At 33.5% G+C, this 23,553-nt stretch overlaps 2 protein-coding genes across 2 annotated transcripts in view; both read left to right on the top strand.

Annotated features, from left to right (window-relative positions):
• atp8b1 (ATPase phospholipid transporting 8B1) overlaps window positions 1–4,715 on the top strand; it is a 36,682-nt gene extending 31,967 nt beyond the window's left edge. Inside the window, exons 23-28 of the mRNA XM_042747770.1 lie at window positions 368–591; window positions 1,875–1,958; window positions 2,049–2,294; window positions 2,381–2,519; window positions 4,030–4,160; window positions 4,239–4,715. Coding sequence (XP_042603704.1) covers window positions 368–591; window positions 1,875–1,958; window positions 2,049–2,294; window positions 2,381–2,519; window positions 4,030–4,160; window positions 4,239–4,469 — 1,055 coding nt within the window. The 3' untranslated portion in view covers window positions 4,470–4,715. The remainder of the gene's footprint in view (window positions 1–367; window positions 592–1,874; window positions 1,959–2,048; window positions 2,295–2,380; window positions 2,520–4,029; window positions 4,161–4,238) is intronic.
• Window positions 4,716–7,654: 2,939 nt separating this feature from the next.
• The window catches only part of dym (dymeclin), a 68,178-nt gene continuing 52,279 nt past the window's right edge, over window positions 7,655–23,553 (top strand). Inside the window, exons 1-8 of the mRNA XM_042747638.1 lie at window positions 7,655–7,867; window positions 9,289–9,484; window positions 10,708–10,760; window positions 11,055–11,148; window positions 13,540–13,673; window positions 14,897–14,969; window positions 19,119–19,244; window positions 22,760–22,899. Coding sequence (XP_042603572.1) covers window positions 9,345–9,484; window positions 10,708–10,760; window positions 11,055–11,148; window positions 13,540–13,673; window positions 14,897–14,969; window positions 19,119–19,244; window positions 22,760–22,899 — 760 coding nt within the window. The 5' untranslated portion in view covers window positions 7,655–7,867; window positions 9,289–9,344. The remainder of the gene's footprint in view (window positions 7,868–9,288; window positions 9,485–10,707; window positions 10,761–11,054; window positions 11,149–13,539; window positions 13,674–14,896; window positions 14,970–19,118; window positions 19,245–22,759; window positions 22,900–23,553) is intronic.

Here is a 23,553-nt window from a genome sequence, read left to right as displayed (position 1 = left end):
AGTGCTTTAAATTAAACTAAACACAAATTGTGATTGTTTTGATAAGTTGTGAATTAAAAAAAAAATAATAATAATACATGGTAATATGTGTATATATGTGTATACTGTGTTTTATTTTATTTTTAGTAGTTTTTTTTTTTTTTTTGTTGTGTTTCTAGCTTTTTTTAAATGCCTATTTTCAGTTTTGGTTACTTTAGTACTTGAAGTAAAGATAAATAAAAATTAGAAATGTTTCCTCACCAACTGCCTGAAATCTAGATTTTATCCAGACAATGACCAGAGAACTTTTATTCCCAGTATTAATTAATTGTAAGAGTTTGAAAGTGACGTTGCACAGCTAACTTCTGGTTCCCATGCTCCTGTGCAGCTGCGGACATCGGTGTGGGCATCAGCGGTCAGGAGGGGATGCAGGCTGTGATGTCCAGCGATTACGCCTTCGCTCAGTTCCGTTACCTTCAGCGCCTCCTGCTGGTCCACGGACGCTGGTCCTACATCCGCATGTGCAAATTCCTGCGCTACTTCTTCTACAAGAACTTCGCCTTCACCCTGGTGCACTTCTGGTTCTCCTTCTTCAACGGATTTTCCTCACAGGTTAGAGAGAGATTTACTTTGAGATTTTCATCAGGAGCTGATTTACAGACCTTGTCACAATATTGGAATTTCTAATTTTGATACAATTCAGTGACAAATATTGATATTCGGTACCATTCTTGATACAATGAGAAAAAGTTGCCTCTACATTAAAGGCTGCAATATTTGAGTTCATTTACTTTTAACCACAAAGTATTTTCCTATCAACTGGAACTCTTGTCTGAGATTCAGGCCTCATAGCTTAATAATAATAATAATAATAATAATAATAATAATAATAATAATAATAATAATATTATATATAAAAATAATAATTATTAATAATATAATAACAACAATTTTTACATATTATTTTTTTCAGTGCATTTACAGTATAATAGTAATATATTTATCTCTTAGAAATAATAACAGAGCAATTAATATATTTATATTTATAATAATAATAATTATTATTATTATCATTATTATTAGTAGTAGTAGTATTACAAATATTTTGATTTTTACAGTACAGTTATATTACAATAGTAATATGTCTCTGTTTTAGAAATAATAATCATAAATTAATATAACAATTATGTTAATAATGCTAATAATAGTAATAATATTATTATTTTTAATAATAATAAAATTATTTTTATTATTATATTTTTCTTACAGTGCAGCAGTTATGTTACAATAGTAAAATATTTACATCAATAATAATAATAATAATAATTATTATTATTATTATTTTACTTATTCTAATAATTTACTTCAGTGCATTTACAGTATATATAATAGTAATATATTTATCTCTTAGAAATAGTAATATGTCTCTGTCTTAGAAATAATAATCGTAAATTAATATAAAAATAATGCCAATAATGTTAATAATAGTAATAATAAAATAAAAATATATTTATTTATTATTATTATTTATTCCTAAGACAGAAATGTGTTACTATTGTAATACAACCCTGCTGTAAAATAAAAAAATAATATTAATTAATAATAAGTATATACATTTTTTTCACAGCAGTAGTAAAATTACAATATAACAATATTTCAAGAGTTTAACCCTCAAGCTTTTATGTTGTTGGGGAAAAAAAACTAAAACCAAAAACAGGTTTCTGTGACACAAATGCTTCTCATTCTAATTATCGTGAAATGCTGTAATCATCTGTTTAAAAAAAGATGGGAAATATAGCGTATCTGGAGGCGCTATGTGTTCCCAAGCACACATTAAACTCAGACTTACTGTGACTCTTGTTTATAAAGCAGTAAATGTTGTGTGTGTTTTGTAGACGGCATATGAAGACTGGTTCATCACGCTGTACAACGTCTGCTACAGCAGTCTGCCTGTTCTCCTCGTCGGCCTTCTGGATCAGGTATCACTTCACTCCCAGCTGTAATCTGTGCAAACTGTAAAGTCCCCCATTAAAAATCACAAATGTAACCGCCTCTGTTTGCTCCTGAAGGATGTGAACGACAAACTGAGTTTGCGCTTCCCGAAGCTGTATCTCCCGGGGCAGCAAGGATCGTTGTTTAACTACAAGAACTTCTTTATCAGCTTGTTCCACGGCGTCTTCACGTCCCTCATGATCTTCTTCATCCCGTACGGTGCCTTCCTGCAGACCATGGGACAGGACGGCGAGGCTCCGTCCGATTACCAGTCCTTCGCTGTGGTCGCAGCTTCATCGCTCATCATCACCGTCAACCTGCAGGTGCTGATCATGTGACCGCATCTCATTTCATTCTAGACTGTGATTGGTTCAGTGCTCAAATGTGATCTTGTTTCTTGTCGCTCCAGATCTCGTTGAACACCTCCTACTGGACGTTCGTGAACTGTTTCGCGGTGCTCGGCAGTATAGCCATTTACTTCGGCGTCATGTTTGACATCCACAGCGCAGGAATCCACGTCATTTTCCCAACCACCTTCACGTTCACAGGCGGGTGATAAAGTTCTACTAACTTCTATTGCATATCTATTAATAGTTTTCATAACTTTCGTAATTCCAAAATGCCTCAAAATGAAAAATAAAAGCATTCCATTCAACTTTTTGCACTAAAATACAGATCTTTAGCTTTATATGAGGAGGATTTCCTTGACATGTGATGGTATGTAAAAACGAATGAGAAAAAAGTATGTGCAAATTTCATGATTATTAAGATTTGGCTTTTTATATATCACGTGATATACATGCTTTCATAGGAATATAATTCAAAAGCTGCAGAATAAAATAATCCATTTGTCCTATTGACTTAAAATAAAGAGAAGGCAGGCTTTTCACAGAATTGAAGAAAATGTATAATTATTTTTATGTATTTTAATTTATTAATGTTAATAATAGTCAAAACGAATTGATCAAAAATGTATAAATAACTTAAAAATATTTGTTGCATTCCAAAGAAATTCAAGTTTGTTTAATTTTTGTTCTTAACTATAATCCTTCACTAAATATTAAATAAATATTGCATGATATACATGTTTTTCTTTCTTTATAGAAATGTAATTCAAAAGCTACAGAATTAAATAATCACAGGTCCTTTTGACATAAAATGATGTTTAAAAAGGCTGATTGATGATCATATATTATTTTATTTATTCTATTGTAATGTAAATTGCACTCAAACTAATTTAACAATTTTGCACAACTATTTAAATGTAAAAAAATATATGTTTATCTATATTTAAAAGAAATCGAAGCTTATTTTACTATATTTTTATTTAAATAAAGTTGAAATAATATCTAAATATTAGATGGAAAACTTTAAATGAAAATTAGAAATGTTAATTTGGCAAGTAAGTCTAAGTTGAAGCACTGACATGAATAACAAAAAATAAATAAATTCATAAATAAAAAAAATAAACTAAAGCTTAAATTTTAAAAATAAATTAACCTAGTAATATTTCCAAAAAAACACAAAAAAAAAAAAACACTTGTCAAAGGGACATGATAAAAAAAAAATAAATAAACACAAATGAAAATGAAAACCTGAAAAATGTTAGTGATATTTAAAAGTATAAAAAAGTAATATTTAAAAACGGAAAACTAATAAAACAAGACAAAGATGCATAACAAAATTACTAAAAATTAAACTAAAATTAAAAAGTAAACCTGAAAAAAATTAAAATAAATCCTAATTGTACAAATAAAAAAATTACAAATGAACAAAATAAAATGGCTACAAATGAAACTAAAATGAAAACCTGAAAATACAAAAATAAATGCTAATAGTAATATTTAAAAACAAAAACTACTAAAAATTAAAAAAGTGCTAATATTTAAATAAAAACAGAAATGATAAAAAATAAACCTAATTTAAAGTATTAATACATACTATAATAGTGTATAAATAACACTAAAATCTCACTCTTTGGCTGTAACCTGACATGTACTGCACAAACAGAGCTCATACTGTGAGCCGGTGTGTGATGGTTGTTGTTTTGACCCGTAGGCGCGGCGTCTAACGCTCTGAGACAGCCGTACCTGTGGCTGACCATCATCCTGACGGTGGGGATCTGTCTCCTTCCCGTCATCTGCATCCAGTTCCTCCATCAGACCATCTATCCCTCGGTCGGAGACAAGGTGAGAGTCTTCAGCCACACAGAGTGTTCACTACAACACATGCAGAGACCTTACAGCCTCACGTTCTTCTTCCTGCAGGTCCAGAGGAACAGGAAGAAGTACGAGATGGAGGATGAGGAAGAGGAGAGGAAGAAGAGGAAGCCAACGTTCCAGCGCGGTGGACGCTCCCGTCGCTCCGCTTACGCCTTCTCGCACTCGCGCGGCTACGCAGACCTCATCGCGTCGGGACGCAGCATACGCCAGCGGCCACGTGTCCGGCCCGAGCTCAGAGAGAGCATACGAGAGGCTCCTCAGGCCGAGAACATCTGAAACCAAGCCCAGACACTCACGACCCTGTCATATCTGAGCTGCCCACCGCAGCGGGCCAATAGGAAGAGGCCAAGTGTCACTAAAGGGGAGGGACTAATGAAAGAGCCAATGGGAAATGGGGATGAAAGGCTTTAAAGGGAAAGCACAAGTTAACACTCACCGAGGACCAGGACTGGTTTTAACGTTGTGCACTGCGTACAACAAATTGTTTGTCTCAGGTTTTTATTTCATTGAACAAGTCAAGTGTATGTGAATGTGTGTTTCTAATCTCACCGCCCATTTAAATCTGGTTTTATACACTGCAGATGGGTTTTTGCCTTGTTTTTCATTAAAAAACTATTCTAACTTTCTTAAAGCAATACAAATTTCGTTTAAGATAACACTATATATACAGAGAATATATTTTGAGTTGCATTTATTTTTCTCACCACCCTGACCACTTTTTCTTGCTGTAAGCGAAATAAATAAATAATGCTTAAAACCAGAGAAATCTGCCAATGAAAAATTCACCTTAATGCTAAAACAATCTGTAAAACTGATGTTGTGCAGTTTTGCTTCTCGTGGAAATTCATCTGGTTTGATCCTTAAACAAAATACATTTATTATAAATAAATAAATAAAGCTTAAAACCAGAAAAAAACAGACAATGAAAAACGAAACTTATTTTTAAACCTTTGCTTCTCAAGTAAAGTCGTCTTGTGTGATCCTCAAGCAAAATTAATTAATTTGAAATACAAAATAGCATAACATCAAATTCACAGAATGTTTTAAACATACTTAGTTTAAAAAGTTTTAAAAATGAAATATGATGATATATTTTATTGAAAAACAAGGCAAAGAAACAGATTTTTTTACAGATTAAATATTCAACCTCCACTACACTAAAACATTTAAATACTTAAATGTTAAAACGTGAACTCTTTAAGGAATGATCACCTCGATTTTTCAAAATAGTTGTTATCTTTTTTGCAAAATGTCCGAGCAAAGGGCTGAATCCCACAAACCTCACGATGAAATGTCCTCACGGTTGAATCTTTGCAGGGTGTCGGTGTCTCTTTCTTGACGATGTTCCTTATGAGCCGTGAAAGAATGAATGAATGAATGAATTTAGAGTGCTGAAAACTCATGTTTACATAAATACTTCTGAGCTCATCTGTCCCTCCAGACCTCTATTGTCAGCAGAAACGGTTCTTGCTCAATTTTTAAGGGTATGTCCCGTAAAACCTGCCTCGAGGGTCATAGATGATTTTAATGCACTCGCTGTGGTGTTTTCTCTGATTCAATATTTCGTTGTTGTTCTGTGAGCACATGTTAAATGGGTCGTCTTGCCATCAGTTGCTGACAGAAATATCTGTCTGCAGAAGAGTGAAGCCTTAATGACCATTTGTTTTCTTCTGTCATGGAACTGACTTTGCACTTTGGTACAGGGACTTGGGAGGTGGATGAATCTTTCTCATTTTAACCCTAGTTACATGAGATCTGTTACAAGATTTTAAATAATCTACCATGTTATGATATCATTTATGAGAAAACACTATTTATTAGGCTGGTTGTTCTAAATGTGTATGTTGAATGAACGGAAAAGGCTTTATCCGGCCATATCAGTCTGACAGATTTACTTGTACACGGCTCTGTGGATTGTCTGTATGTAATGTACGGTAATATACTTTGCACAAATGTCTAAAAATAAAGAGTAAGATGTAGAATGTCTGGCTTTGTGTCATTGTTAATGGTAAAAAATAAAATTAAAACAAAATAAAAGTTAATTAGAAAAATTATATTCTTATGATTTAGTTTTTATTTATTATTTTTTCTAACCTAACCCTAAGCCAAAAAATACATAAAATAAAAGTTAATTCGAAAAATTATATTCTTATGATTTAATGTATTTTTTAGATTATATTCATGTTTTTGAAAAAACTATTGCACACTCATTTAATCAAAAATACGGTAAAAATAGTAATATTGTGAAATATCACAGTTTAAAATATTTTTTTTTTAGGTTTTCTATGTAAATATATTTTAAGATGTAGAACAGTCATTGTTTAATGTAAAAATTATTTATTTTACACATTTATTACTTTATATAAAACTATAGATCATAAGAACTGTTTTTCTCTATTTTTAACGTTTTTATTTTATGTACATTTTTGTATTATATTTGTTTTTGAAAAAAAAAAATTCTCACCAAGGCTGCATATATTTTATCCAAAATACAGTAAAAACATTTGGCTTTGTGTCATTGTTTATAGTAATATGGTTAATACTGTATATAAAAATATATATGATAATAGCAGAGTAACAGTTTCTCTATATAGTTAACATTTATTTTGTGTATTTGCACTACATTTGTTTTTGCTCATCAAGGCTGCATTACTTCATTTTTGCATCATATTTTATGAATTCAGAAAAACAGTAATATTGTGAAATATTATTACAATTTAAAATAAGAATTTTCTGTTTGAATATAATTTAAGATATTAAATATACATTTTATATTTGAATAGAAAGTTCAGAAGATTCATTCATTTGATATATATATATATATATATATATATATATATATATATATGTATATGTATATATATATATATATGTATATGTATATATATATTGTATATAATTATATATATATATATATATATATATGTATATATGTATATATATATATATAATATAAATATATATATATATATATATATGTATATATGTATATATATATGTATATATATATATATATATATGTATATGTATATATATATATATATATACGTATTATATATATATATATATATATATGTATATATATATATATATATATATATATATATATGAAAATATATATATATATATATATGTATATATATATATTATAAATGTCGTTACTGTCACTTTTGAATTATTTAATGCCTTCCTGCGGAATAAAAGTATTGATTTCTTTTTAAATTTCTTACTGACCTTAATTTTTTTATATTAATATACTTTATATTTAATGTTACAAAAAGTATACATTACGAAAGTAAGTAACAAACTCGGTTTGTAGCATAACTGATTCATTAACAAAAGTTCTGAGAATTTATATTAATAAAACATTTAGCTAATTCGTTTAGAATTCTAATTAATATTCATGAGGCAGATTCTCCGCCTCGGTCTGTTTGGAGCGTTATTGTGCGCGTGCTCGGGGTGGGTGAGACGTCACGAGCGTCAGTGGCGACGTGGAGACGCAGAGCTAATAGAGTCACTACAGCCTCAACTTTCACTGTCAAAAACGCTCTCCTGGAGATTTACCATCACTAATTACAACTCATTTACTTTTATTCGTCTGAGAACACATAGGCACCTGTCTAGAGAACCGCGAGAAGCTTTTGTGAGGCGCTGTCAAATCTGACATTCATCAGGTAAGTTTTGCTGGCCGTTAGCTTGCTAGCATGTTAGCATGGAAGCTAACGGGTTTACAATGGATTTCTCCATACACTCTAGACTGCAGGCTAATTGTTGCTAGGTGTATAACTACCTGGATACTTATTAACTAAAAATGGTCATACAGAGTGAATATTTAACCATATTGTAGTTATTTTGTTTCCCTGCGGGTATAAAAGCTGTGAAGTGAGTAATTTGACAGTTTCTGGAAGGCAGGTAACGTTAGCTGAGGAAAGCCCAATCTGTCAAAGTAAACAAACAAGCTAAATGAATTTCGACGTGCATATTATAAATCAGTCTTTACTAACTGTGATTCATAATTAGTGTTTGTATATTATCTATACAGTGGAGTATTGTATTTACCGTTCATTAGTACCTCTCCACCTGCAGTCTTTTGTCACCTGTACTGTTGATAGCAGTGCTGGATTGCATTGCATTAATGATTGATTTCAGTCTTTGTGTTTACAGTAACATTGATGAAATGGCAAGATTTTTTGCACTTTTTGCAGCATGATTTTTTGTGCATCTTTGGGGGAATCCCACAAAATCTTTCAAGAACTTAAACAACTTGAACAATTTTTATTGCCCTATCGGTCATATTTTACTATGTTTAATTAGTAAAAATGGACTCTTGTTACTGTTAAATGAAAAAACATACATATAAATATATGCAAATTTTATATCAGTCATTTAATACTAAAACAGAAAGAATTCTCACTGTGAAATTGTAGAAATTATATATTATTAAAAAAGAAAAACATGTATTATGCTTTATACTCATTTTAATAACAACTAAAAACACTTATATTACAGTAACGAAATATACTATCCAGAAAGAAGTAACTCAGGTCTAGATGCATTATAATATGCTTAATTGTCAAGGAAAACGATGTCCTGAATAAATTTTCTTTATGCAAAATATAATTTTTAAATGTTATCTGTCAGATTAAGGGCTTACACATATGATATTGACTTCTTGTTGTGAAATTAGCTTCTTTGATTTCATAATGTAAATGTGGTTTGATTGGTTGGAAAATGATTATTATGGATTATTATGGAATGTGGCTTTCTTTAGGTGTGTGAGTAACAAAGCTGCTTTCACCTGAAGATGTAAATGAACTTCCTTGTGAGTCGAGAGAGTTCACATCATCTTCTGTGATCAGAACAGACTTAATATGAACTTCAAAACCTGCTTTATGGCAGCCACATCAGGGAATGTGATACAATGGCACGTCAACGATGTGTGTGTAAAGGGTGTGTGCTTAACAAAGGGAGGTGTGTGTGTGTGTGTAGGGCTCCGTGTCTACCCATCAAACCCGTTTCATTCTTTCTGAGGTGACTGAAAAACAGACCTCAGTAGTCACACGAATGAACATGTATTTCTCCCATGATCCTCCAGGTTTTGCTCTGCTGATGATGAGGCTCTGAGGAAGTCTCTGGTGGTTTCCGGGGGCCATGGGTGCAAACACCAGTCAGGTGAGCGACCTGTCAGAGAGCCAGAGCATCCGCACTCTGATTGGTCCAGATGCCATATCAGAGAATGAGCCCTTCTGGAACCAGCTGATCTCATTCACCTTCACCAGCCCCACCTGCAGGTGAGGCCCTCCTCCGACCCCCATCACTGATGTCCCATCACTCACATTCATTCGGATGAAAATTGTCACCTTTCAGCGAAAATGTTCTGTTCTGCCTCAGAAACAGGTCAATTGTGTGACTGGTGAAGACGTTTGTGAAGAGTTGCAGTATGTGTGCATTCACAAATGATGAGCATTAAATGCTGATCCACACGAGCAAAAGTGCATGTGAAAATGCAGTGTGCCAAAAATCTTCCCAAAATTGTAATCCGATTTGTAATTTATCAATAAAAATGTCTCCCTGCAGTTTTCTGCCAAAATAAAAACTCTTAGGGTACCGTTTGAAAGCAAAGAAATGAAGGCAGACATAAATATTAGTATTGAAATAAATTTACAGTACAATAGTACAATTGCTATACTAATATATATGTCCTTATTGGTTTGTTTAATAAATTAAAAAAGTATTTATTGGTAATTTAATGGTAACAAGAAGTTATTATTATTATTATTATTTGTACAGTGAAATTGAACTGGTTCCATAAAAACAACAATGAATGTGGCTTGAGAAAACAATGAGGGGATTTTTTTGAACTGCTAAATAAATCTGGAGAAAGTGTAGTGTGCGCTGATGTCATGAGCTCAGGTTCATCTTCTGCTCTGTCAGTGTGGAGGTTATATGAGGGATAGACACCAGAGGGAGACAGAGCATCTCACAAACACTGTTTCAGCAGCTTTTATAGAAATGTTCACGGTGATTCAATGTGTTGATCTGAATTATTCAGATATGATGGAAGTTTCATGTCATTTCACATAATTCCCATGTTTTTGTTGTTAAGAACTAATAGATGTGTGACGCTCTTTGTCAATGGTTTAAGATATTTAACAAATTTAGGTCTGTGTGTGAAATGGTACAATGGTGATTTCTGTCTTGACCTTCTCGGCTCTATCTAGTAAAAATCATCTGTCATAACCTGTTGAATTGTTATTCAGTTCATTGCTGTAAGTAACTTCTTTGAATAATTTATCTGTGCCCTACATTTTGCATGCATGCAACCTATAGTTAAAATAATGACCTGATTTACTTATGTTGATCTGTTATTAATTATTTATTGTGCATTGCTTGTAAATGCAGTAAGCGAGGCCGTCTTTCACACACACATCTCTTGACCATGTGAGATTCGCTGTAAACACTGCTTTGATATTCCTCTCATCTGATGATTATCTCTGTGTCTGTGTGTTTGCAGTGCTGATGCTAAACTCCTGGAGGAGGCTGTCGTCCCGCTGGCCAAGACTCTGAGTATGTGTGTTTGTATAATTTACTGCCGTTTCATTACAGCCGTCTGTAGAAAGAGACACACGCTGATTTCAAAGCCACTGTCTTGTGAAAGAAAGGTCTGTAATTTCAGACTCTGTGCTCATGAAGCCACATGATTCAAATGATTACCGATCCCAAGCCCACTCTGCTTTTATACTGTGCTGTATGTCATTTATTGTTCGAGACGTTTTTGAATCATTCTGTTGATCTGGTTAAGTAGCTTTTACCATGAAGCCATGTTTGGTGTGTTTGATCATCTGTCTGTGTCCCTTATAGTTCAGAACAACCCCAGGTCCGGGAACTTCGGGGCGTTGGTGAGAGTTTTTCTCAGCAGAACCAAAGAACTGAAGATTTCCACAGAATGCCAAGAGTAAGTGAGATACATCTTCAGTAATGTGTGCATATAAGAGTTGTATGTATTTTTAAATGTTCATTATGAAGACACACGGTATCCTAAATCTCTTGCATGAAAACTGCAGTACTCAATACTGATTCTCATTGCATGCAAGTTTCTAATGGACCCTTTTCTGCATGAATGGTGTGTTTCCACCGTTATTAACAGTGTAAATCTAGTACAAATGTTCTTGTACATTTATAACACTATGCTTTGTGTTTTATTATCTTGGCATTAAATTACTGCACACTAGTTAAAGCTGCTGACATCTTTCTCTCTTCTGACCACCTTAATCAATCTCTCAATATTTTTTTTTTTCTCTTTTGGAAAGTTGTAGAAATGCTATAAATTTTTCATTGGCTGTTAGGGCAAATAGTAATGCAGAAGTGATATTTTGTTGAAGTTTACCCAATTATAACAACTTTTACTTCTGAGAACCATGCTGTTATATTTCAAAATTTTGACTTATTCAATTTTTAGTTATTTGTGCATTCTATTTTTTATGCACTAAGCAGGTTTGTGTTTTTTGTAACGTTTCTGTACATATTGTTCTAAATTTGATCCAGAAGTTAAGTGCTAATTTATTAATTCTACATGAAGTTGTTTTTGCACCATGTTTTGACAAATATGCACACGATACCCATTTTGTTCAGTTCCACCTGTGTTTTTATGTTTATATAGTTTTAGTACATAAGTATTTTCATACAAGTTAAACTAATACAAATAAGAAACGCTTCTTTGGTAAATAGCTGAAATAAAAGAAGTATTTCTTTCCAGTTAACACACTTAATTTCATTTCAAGTAACTTTTTTTATGATTTTGTTATAATTAACAATAATTACCCTGGTAGCAGTGCATATACAACTTGTCACATCTTGATATATATTCACTATAGAAGTGAATCTAACAGTTTGATGTAAATATAATGGGTTTTGTGTGTGAAAGTGGCTGTTGAGATTTGTTTGTGGTTCTCAGATGGGCAGAAGGTCTGTGAGATTTTGAGAAACATATTCTTTAGAAGCATCTATTCCCACACAGGCTTTCCGAGACATTCACTAGTCACTAAACCGTTAGGAAGTTTTCTGATATGATTTTCCCATGGGAATAGCAGCGGTGCAGCCCACAGCATCACACACATACACACACACACACACACACACACACACACACACACACACACACACACACACACACAACCAGAGCTGATGTTTGTGCTCAAAGTGTTGCTGTAGCATAAATCCAGAGCAGGGAGTGACCCACCGCTCCTACAGCGTCAGTCTGAGAGAATATTTATGATCTGCTCTCATCACACTTCTGATCCATACTCAGCTGATGCACTCCAAAAAATATTAAGGCCTAAAATTAAGATTTATCTATTTGAATTGCATACAAAATTTGGATTGCAGTTTTAACATAAACTAATAAACCTAATGCAATGCATACATAAATTAAATGCGTCAGATTTCTTTCATAATACTAATAAACTGAATGTGTTTTACATACACACTAACCAGATTTATATATTTGTCATCAATGAATCCAAATGGTTTCAATCTCACATTTAAGCAGTTGAATATTGCTCGTTCTACAGTGAACCAGTAGAATTGGTCATACAAGTTGTACCCATGTATATTTATTGAAAGGATAACATTTCCCTGTATGTGATATTTGTAGGTGTTCCTTTACTGTAAAGCATATTTATTAGTGTCTTACTTTAAATGATTCTAGGAAATGTTTTAACTCAAAGTGCATTAATAGACATTGTAAAAAATGTTTCTCCTGGAAAAATATTACTATTTTTTATTAAATATCAATTTGCCATTTTAACTGAATAAATTAATAAATGAACAGATTAAAGCTTTTCTAAGCAATTTTAATGTAGTTTGAAAATATGATTATTTAAATAAAATCAAATAGATGCAAATAGATAATAATAAACTATAATAAACCATGCAGTGATCTTTTTTTTTTGTGCAAAAATCTTATCCATTGCATTTATATATGACTGACACATGAGCATTAAATTAAGTTAATAGTTTGTTAAAATGTGTCACCCAGTTGGATGAAAATTTTCTATTCAGTTTGAATACATAAACACTAAATTTCTCATTTTTGAGTGCTCATAGCTGTAGAAATGAGCTGTCTCTCTGTTAATAAAATTTGTGGTTGCTACAGCAGCCTGACAGTCTGTATGTGTGTTGGTTTAGTAAAGGATGATCTAAACCACTGACAGGCCAAGCCGTGTGTGTTTTGAAAATGAACCGCAGGGTGAAGTCCTGGTGTGTGTGTGTGTTTAAGATGTTCAGCCACAGTTCACAGGCTGCTCTAGGTCAGTTATTATCTATGACTCTCTCTTTCTCTCTCTAGTCAGTTGTTCATCTGGCAGGCCCATAATGCATTGTTCCTGGTGCGCTGTTTGCTGAAGGTCTTCATCAGGCAGATGAATGAAGAAGAGCTGCACTTACAGTTCTCCTACCAGGAGAGGGCGCCGGGAACCTACGGTATCAGATGCACACAAATGATGTTAATTCCTTTGTCCTCACAAGTCCATTTTTACATGTTTCTTTATATTTGGACCTTACAAACATAGTTGAACTGGTACGCACAAACACATCGAGAATCTATAGACTTCTGGTTTGGTCACACTTTACATGAGCTAGCAATGAGTAATAGATATGTTTTACAGAATTTATTCATCTTTGTTAATGTTAGTTATTAAAAATACTGTTCTTCATTGTTTGCTCATGTTACATAATACATTTATATTTGCAGGGGTTCCAAGATAAAAGTTTTGTCAGATGAACTAACTTCCAGAGACCGCTTATAATTATAGCTTGGTAAAGCTTAGGGAAAGCTAGCTATAATTAGCCCAGACTAGTGCTAACTCTAACTTTGTCATTTTAATATTTGAAGTAACATATTGTTAGTCCATTATGAAGCTGTTTTCCTCATAAGGATCACAGGGCTTTTCTGGTTGTATTATTGTGTGGGAGTATCTGATGTCCATTAAGAAAGCTCACACACATCAGTGCCATTTTAATATTATATTTGATATTATAGTTTTAATTCATATTTTGAATTAACTTTAATTTTTATATTTTTGGATTTTAATTTAAATTAAATTTTTAGTAATTATTTTGTTCTTTTGTAATTTTTTTTAATTATTATTAATTTAGGTTTAATTTAAGTGTAATTAAGTTTTGTTTTTAGTTCAGTTTAAGTTTTTATTTATTTGCAGTACATTACAAATTTTCGTTTATTTTAAGCTAGTGTTTTTTTAAGCTATTTTATTTTTCAGCTTTATTGTAATGAATTAAAATGTTTTGTAATATTAGTTTTAGTTAATGTTAATGACCCCTGACACACATTTCCAATGACAAAAGAAGATAAAGTGAGTGTTTTGAAGGTCTGTTTCAGCATCAGAGTAAGACATGTGGGCCTGGGGTTATGTCCTGATGTTTTTCCTCCTCCAGTGTCTTCTCTCAGTTGTACTTATCAATAATAAAGGCCAAAAGGCAGAAATAATAGAGTTTTTTCAGCACTAAAGCATTTTGGTCCATCTGTCTGTCTGTCAATCCTGACAGCTTCTCAGTTGTTTGATGTGTCACAATCCTCGGTGCTGCCACATCTGAGCATACATGTCATCTCTGACCAATCAGAATGAGCATCATACCTAAAGGAACTTCTCATAGACTGTGTTTACATTACTGACGTGTGTTTACAGACTCCATCTGTGAGGATCTTCTGGAGGAGCTGGTCTGTAATTTGGTACATCTCATCGTCGAAGTGCCGCTTCTGTGAGTACCGGAGAAGAACTGTGTTTGTTTTGTTCTGGATTCCTCTGTCTTGCGAATACTAAGTGATAAAGTATGTCTCAGTGTGAGCGGGAGGTGTGCGTGTGTTATTGTCGTGATATGTGACTGTTCTTTCACGTACAGTCTGTGAAGGTCAACTCTGACTCAAACAATGAGGTGTCACTGTCATTCACACACAAATATATTTTCAAACATTTGTCCATGAAGTTCCAAGAAGTTCACTGTAGGACTGTTAATAACTTTGAGAATAGTTATAAACAAATTAGTGTCATCCCCACATGATGTGAGCTATGTTTAATGGAACTCAGAAATGAAAATGTCCTCACCTTCAGGCCTTCCAAGATGTAGATGAGTTTGTTTCTTCATCAGATTTGGAGAAATGTAGCATTGCATCACTTGCTCACCAATGGATCCTCTGCAGTGAATGGGTGCCGTCAGAATGAGAGTCCAAACAGCTGATAAAAACATCACAATAATCCACACCACTCCAGTCCATCAGTTAATGTCTTGCGAATCAAAAAGGTACGTGTTCGTTAGAAACAAATCCATCAGTAAGATGTTTTTTAACTTTAAACTGTTTCTCCAGTGATAAAGTCTTGTCTGAATCAGGAGCGAAATCTGCACAGATCAAACACCATTTACAAGCTGAAACAGTCCAAATGGGTAGATTTTGATGTGAGAGACAACAGAGGATGGACTTTTTGGAGGAAGCATTATTATGGATTATGGATTTATATTTTGTCCAGAAGCAGTGGTTTAAAGTTAAAAGACCTTAATGATGAATTTGTTTCTAACAAACACGCAGCATTTGACTTCACAAGGTGTTAACTGATGGACTGGAGTCGTGTGGATTATTGTGATGTTTTTATCAGCTGTTTGGACTCTCATTCTGACGGCACCCATTCACTGCAGATGATCCATTCGTGAGCAAGTGATGCAATGCTACATTTCTCCAAATCTGATGAAGAAACAAACTCATCTACATTGGATGACCTAAAGGGTGAGTACATTTTTAGCAACTTTTAATTTTGGGGTGAAATGTTCCTTTAAAATAATGTTTTACTTGTGGCACAAAACATAAACAGTATTTTCCACACTCCCTTTCGGTTTTTTGAAAGTTGCAGCTGTTTCTCCACTCTCCCTGAGCGCCCATGTGTCTCGTCAGACCTCTGTGTGACCCGCTGTCATTTACACACCTGAGTGGAGGACACCTTCATGCATGAAGCCAAGATTTATTGAGTGACGCCCCTTCACACACACACACACACACACACACACACACACACACACACACACACTCACACTCACACTCACACACACACACATAAACACAGTGGCACAGTTCTGCATTATTCAGCTCTCCTTCTGCGTAGTTCTAGTGTTTTTATGTATTTAAAGGACAGATTGATTTATCTGCTCTCATGAATGTCGATCTGTTTGTCATGTTCTAGAGTGTCCTTGTGTTCCACCCAGTCTATAACGAAAACCGTATTAGAGGCGGATGAGTTGCGTGATGCTGATGTTGAAAAAAATGTTGATGGGTGTGTGTGAATGTGTATCTCATCAATTAAATTGCCCCTGTTTACCTTACTAATACACATTTGTGATCTCATTAAGCATGATTCATCAGTGCACATTATTCCAACAATAAAAACTCAAGACTTTTTTTTTAGTGATAATTCAAGTCATCAAGTCAAGCAGTTAGTGCACTCGTTCCATGTTGGCAGGATGTAAAGGTTCAAATCTGGCGTGTCTTTACAATGCCTAGATCAATAAATATGCCAGATATTACCTTCAAAAATATCCAAATTAATTGATAAAAAGAGATTATCACCTGCCAGACAACATTTGCATTCAGACAATTTTGACAAATGAAGAGACGAAATTGTGAATTTGAATTAATAATAATAATGTGACATTTTGCCGTTTTTCATCACTTATTTCAAATTCATATTTTCTTTTATATTCATTTATTTAAATATTTCATTTCATGCATTTTAATATAAACATTATTGCTAAAGTTTGAAGCGGGTTTGAAATAAAGCGTTCTTTTTGCTGGCTCACATGTGTAAGTGGTGGAACAGAGTTCAGTCTGCTGTTGTTGTCCCGTGTCTGTTTTTGTGGCCATTTGTCTCATTTCCTTGCTACGTGCTGACTGAGAGAAGTCAGGCGCGGGTCACATTCAGAGCCCCGGCTCGCTGGTTCCTATGTGTTTTTGAGTGATTCTGTAGCTGGAGACAGGATTCTTATCATGCTGTTGTGAAGGATATTGTGAAATGTAGCTCAAATTACCACACAGACCAAAACAAGAAATAAAATAGCTGCAGAGTTACAGTACAGTAGAGCGTTTATACTGTGCATGATGATGTTTCTGATCAACCAGAAACCATTTGTGTTTCATTCCAAACCTGTATGACACTCTTTCTACTGTAAAACACAGAAGATAATGTTTAGTTGCATACAATGAAAGTATACATGCACAGTGAAAGGATGTAAATTAATCATAAAGGAAGTCCATGTAACCTCAAGTGAAGGGAACGGCTGAAATTTAAGGCTCACAGTTTTGAATTTCATCACTTTCCAATGGAAAAAAACACATTCATTTTTGACAAAACACTTTTTTTTATTATAGATGGAATGGTTTTGTATTGATAAATTCTGTTATGGTGACTAATGTTATTTTCAATCAATGTTGGTAAAATGAATTTCTTTGGAGATGCATGTCTGTCATTTGACAATATTCAAAACTTTACAAAATATGTGAGAGCCGAGGCCGTTATAATAATTTAGCAAATGTCATATGTGAAATTATGAATCTGCTAAGTTCTGTTGAAATAATTTGCATTGTTAATTAAAAAAGGCCAACATGGAATCTGCGCATACAGATTTCTGCAGAACTGGAAGACCCATTATTCATGTCCCTTATCCCTAGTGTCTTTATTACATTTGTTGTGGTAAAGTCATCTCAGTTTAGCACATTTGACCTTGTTTAAGTCTGTTACTCAGAATTTTGCTGATGTTCTCTTGAAGAGTCCATATTTTCAACATGAAAACGCCCATCTGGGCCGAGTCAAGTCCAACTCAAAATCATCTGAAAGCCCTTACTGTGTTGCATTTTTTTGTAGTGCACTTGCACCTTCATTTTAATTTGCATATTTAACCTGTTTTTTAATAAGTTGAACTTAATAATCAAAACAATTCAAAGCTTTACAATAAAATAGGAAAAAATAGCATAAGTTATGATTTAATGTGTTGTTAGGCCCAGTTTGTGGAGTTTGGTTGTTCTGTGTTGCAAAACAGAATAAACACTGCATGTGTTTGTGTGAATGTGCAGTCGTGTGTGTGTGTGTGTGTGTGTGTGTGTGTGTGTGTGTGTGTGTGTGTGTGTGTCTAAAAAGTAAAAGGGAATCATGCCAAGTGACATCACAGAACTGGGAAGTGGAAGTGAGAAATCTGAAGGAAGGAAATGAGGGACAATAGAAAGAAAAAGAGATTGTTCTATTGATGTTGTGTGTGTGTGTGTGTGTTTGGAGAATGAGAGGGGGCAATGAGTTCACTTTAGGAGTTTATGTTTTGAATGTGATAAATAATAATATGAACTGTTAGTCTAGGTCATATTTGACCATTTTTCATTTCACTTAGAATGGTCATAAAATGTTTCATTTGAATGCTTATAAAATGCATACATTTTTTTTGTTTATTTGTTTGTTTTGTTTTATTTTTGGTTTTGTTTTTTATTATGTTGTTGTTTTTTGCCTTTATTTAAATGTAATTTATAATTTAATTTTTCTTGTTTTACTTTTGGTTTTTCGTTTCCGTTTTTTTTTTGTCTTGTTTTGTTTTTTGTGTTTTTGTTTGTTTTATATTTTTGCTTTATTTTGGTTTGGTTTATTTTTAATTTTCTGGTTTTAGTTTTGGTTTGGTGTTTTGTTTTGATTGAATTGTGAATTGTTTCCATAATATTCACTTGAATATATTATTATATATTATTTATTATACATCTTTGTCTTTTACAGTATTATGAAAGTCAAAACCCTCTTGACCATGGTAAAATCAGTGTATAGCACAGCGGAAATTGGCTCATTAACATAAATTTCTGTATTAATGTTGGTCATGTGTCCGTTTCCATAGTGACATCACCTACAACATCCTGTTTGAAGCTGTGACCACCCTTCTGGTGCTGCTGTCCTATCAGCTCTTCCATAAGGAGGTTCTGAGGGAGGGGCTTATTTACAGCTACCTGACCAGAGGACGATGGTGAGAAAAAAAAAAAAACATGTTGGATTTAAACATCCCTATAGGTTTAACCTCTACATGTACATGTAATGGACTGTATAGTCAATCATATAAAAGAGTAGTAATTAAACTAATGGTAAGGCACAGACACTCGACACACCTGAATAGATTAATCGAATTGTTTCAGAGTTCCAGCGATGCATCATAAACTTCCTAACTTGTGAACCAGAGCCAATACAAGTGAAAAGTTGTTGCCTACCGCAGTGTTTTATTCTTATGAAGTTTGTCCCAGTGTGATATTGTGGCCCCCTGACCGGCATTAACAGAAGGACGACTGCCAAGCACTGCCATTTCATATGCAAATGAGGGTGTTCATTAATTCACCAGATGCTCTCGTCTGGAGCTTTGCTTGAGTTCACCCGGAGGGCTCGTTTGCATCGCACCAGTGATACCGAGCTTTTAAAGTTCCCTCGTTAGCTCTTCAGCACTGCAGCTGAGCTTGCACGACTGAGGTCGTTAACGAACACTCGTCAGACCTCACCGGTGCCTTTAGGACTGAGACAGACTCTACGCAAGTACATAAAAGCAAAGACGTCTAGGGACACAAAGCGCCTTTGCGCAAATGAACATTGATAATGCATCATTCCACCAATGTCTAGAAACCAAAAATGCAGACATTGCCACGTTCCTAGTTTTCATGTTTTGTCTTGACATTCTTTATTTTTGGGGTCCCAGAGATGCTAACGCTCAATGTGTATCAAATCTAATAATATAATAATAAAGTTGCCCTATTATTTTCTTTTCCAATAGTTTTCATATGCTCCTGTGATCTAATCAATAGCAAGTCGTGCAACCACAGTCAGCTCTTATAAATGTCAAAAGTGAGCTAACAACATAAAATATCATATTTTCTCAGCGATATGCTTTTAATACTAAGTGCCAATAGCGATAGATTCTACTTACACGATGTAAGAATAGCAGTATTTTTAGTTATTTATACTACTTATTGCAAATAGTGGCAAAAATCTGCACCTCAGTATTATGAAACAGTATGCAATAATAACGTATTGAGTGTAAATTATCATTTTTATTAAATGGATGCTGCCTTGGGACAATATAGCCCTCCCTACACCTACCCTAACCCTACTTGATACTTTATTTCCTTCATTTTTATTGAAAATAAATGCCTTTCGGATGTGATAAGAGTTAGTGTAAATAGACACTATTAACTTACTTTTGAACAAACTTCATCATTTGACCATCATTTCATGAATTTTTGCTGCCATGATTACTGTAAAATATATACAAACATTACTTTTAAATACAATTTTTGTTTACCGCCTGTTTTCAGACTTTCTGGCAATAAGCATTAGAGGTCGACAGATGTTTCGATTTTGCTGATTAATCGGCAGCGATAGTTGATTGCTATAATTATCGGTTATCGGCAAAATCCATACCGATAGTTTTCCGGGAGAGCGGCCTCTAGTGGTTAAAATCACTGACAGCACGTGCTATTTGTTTGGACACATGATACTGCATGCTGAACAGAGCAGGAAACTTCAGACGTGGATTTAAATGCAGCCGACAGAAAATCCTGCCTCGCCACAGAGCGTCATTCACATAGTTTTCCACTAAATTACATTATATTTGTCCTGAATCGTTGTTAATGTCAGTGCTTGAAAACGGAAAAAAAATTCAATCAGTTCACTCAGAGCAGAATCGATATTTTAATGTTTCTGTTCCTGCGTTCCTCTGATATTATTACCTTTCCGAAACCGGGGGAAGAAATACTGGTTAATAACATTATTTTTTAAAAACAATTTTCTTTGCCTATAATTTGCCTAATAATAATAATAATAATAATAATAATAAAGTACAGCATTTTCTTTACTCAAAAAGAAAAGGAAAAAAGAGAGATCTGGTAACATTAGCCAATAACCCGCTGAGCTTAGTCACAGCCAATACAGCATCATCTTTTCTAGATTTTGGCCAAATGTAGGTTAGGCCCAACGTATCTGGATGCTAAAATATTACTTATTATATAATGTTTGTACTTTCTTTGACATAAAACATCATCCTTCACATCGGCTATTTCAGCACAGTGAGGCGCAGTCACGCTGAACGCAACAAATTTTGTAAAAAGGAGCAGTGTAACTTTTTATTTGTTTCTTTAACTGTATTTTATTTTGATAATGTAGAGGCTTCAATATAGCAAAATTATGTTGTGTGTGCGCGTAAGGCATTGAAGCGATGGTCATACCAACGCTGGTTGGTTATACAGAAGCAAGACATTATTCAAAGCTGTCAAGAAAACTACTCTGCTGTTTCGTTTTCCTTTCTGAAAACTTTGGAACGTGTCACAATGAACCGTAATTTAGCACATTTTTTCTTTCATTTCGTTAATCTGTCAATATGATTTAAGTGAAATATATTTAGTGTATATGCCTATATACAGTACAGGTCAAAAGTTTGGAATCATTACTATTTTTAATGTTTTTGAAAGAAGTTTCTTCTGCTCATCAAGCCTGCATTTATTTGATCAAAAATACAGAAAAAACAGTAATATTGTGAAATATTATTACAACTTAAAATAACTGTTTTTAAATTTATTATACTTAAAATTATCATTTATTTCTGTGATGCAAAGCTGAATTTTTAGGATCATTATCACATGATCCTTTAGAAATCATTCTAATATGATGATTCATTATCAAAGTTGGAAACAGTTCTGCTGCTTAATATTTTTTCAGAACATGTTATACTTTTTTAGGATACTTTGATGAATAAAAAAAAAAGAAGCTATGTTTTTAAAATATAAATATTTTGTAATAACAATATACACTACTGGTCAGTAATTTGGGGTCAGTAATTTTTTTTTTCTTTCTTTTTTTAATATAAAATCAATACTTTTATTCAGCAAGGATGTGTTAAATTGATAAAAAGTGATAGTAAAGAAAATCTATTATTAGAATATATATTATTAGAATTTTTTTTTTATTTTGAATAAATGCAGTTCTTTTTAACCTTTTATTCATCAAATATATTAGACAGCAGAACTGTTTCCAACACTCATAATAAATCAGAATATTAGAATGATTTCTAAATGATCATGTGATAGACTGGATGTTACATGTGACACTGAAGGCTGGAGTAATGATGCTGAAAATTCAGCTTTGCATCACAGGAATAAATTATTTTTTTTTAAAGTATATTCAAATAGAAAACTATTATTTTAAGTTGTAATAATATTTCACAATATTACTGTTTTTTCTGTATTTTTGATCAAAAAAATGCAGGCTTGATGAGCAGAAGAGACTTCTTTCAAAAACATTAAAAATAGTAATGATTCCAAACTGTTGACCTGTACTGTTAAATAATATATATATATATATATATATATATATGTATATGTATATGTATATGTATATATATATATATATATATATATATATATTTCTTTTTTACGTTTTAGTTAACAGTAACAACAGTTGGTTGAATATTGTAGGTTTGCTCATTCTCTCTCTCTTTGTCTGTAGTCTGTCTCTGACGAGTCGTCTGGTGAAGACGCTGCTGTATAACTTCATCAGACAGGAGAAATGTCCTGCCGCCACACACGTGTTGCAGACACAGTCAGACGGAGGAGGCCTGCTGTACGGACTCGCATCAGGAGTCGCCAGTGAGTTTAACACACCACATCTGATACATCTTGAGCCTTTTACCAGATTTGAACAAATCATTCAGATCTAAATCAACTGATTCACTGAAAAGATTCATTTTTGGGTAAACTATTGCTTCAGTGGTGTATATAAACATTGAGCTTCACACACTGGCTCTGGATGATCTGGTGTTTGTTGGTTACGGCCCAGCAGTCTCATTTGCTTAAATGATGCCGGTGTTGTAAGATGATTATCCGGGTCGGTAAGGGTTGAACGGGGTCTGATTACTCTTTCAGATAATAATATTTGTTTTGGTTGTAAATAAACCCTTCGGTCCAGTTTCTCCTGAATTTGCATGTGAAAAATCCCCACATGCACCTGATTCACATGCCCATTTTGTTCAGCTTTGGCTTTTATCACTCTGATAAAGTTTTCTGTTTTTTTTCTTAAACACGCTTTTGTTTGACAGGCCTGTCAGAAACAAAACCCAAGGCATATGAGTGTTTGCTTTGTGTGTTATTGACAGTTGTGTCTGTCTGTCTGTTTGGCGTCTGGCTCACTCAGACGTGTCAGCAGAAGTACACACAAACGTTTCATTGTATGAACTCAACTCTTGGCTTGATCATTTACTTAATATTGAGTTACACACTCTTCATTGTGTGGACTGAATTCAG

This window comes from Cyprinus carpio, chromosome B21, assembly GCF_018340385.1.
Source record: "Cyprinus carpio isolate SPL01 chromosome B21, ASM1834038v1, whole genome shotgun sequence".
Classification (NCBI taxonomy): domain Eukaryota; kingdom Metazoa; phylum Chordata; class Actinopteri; order Cypriniformes; family Cyprinidae; genus Cyprinus; species Cyprinus carpio.
This window is presented reverse-complemented; position numbering and strand designations above follow the sequence as displayed.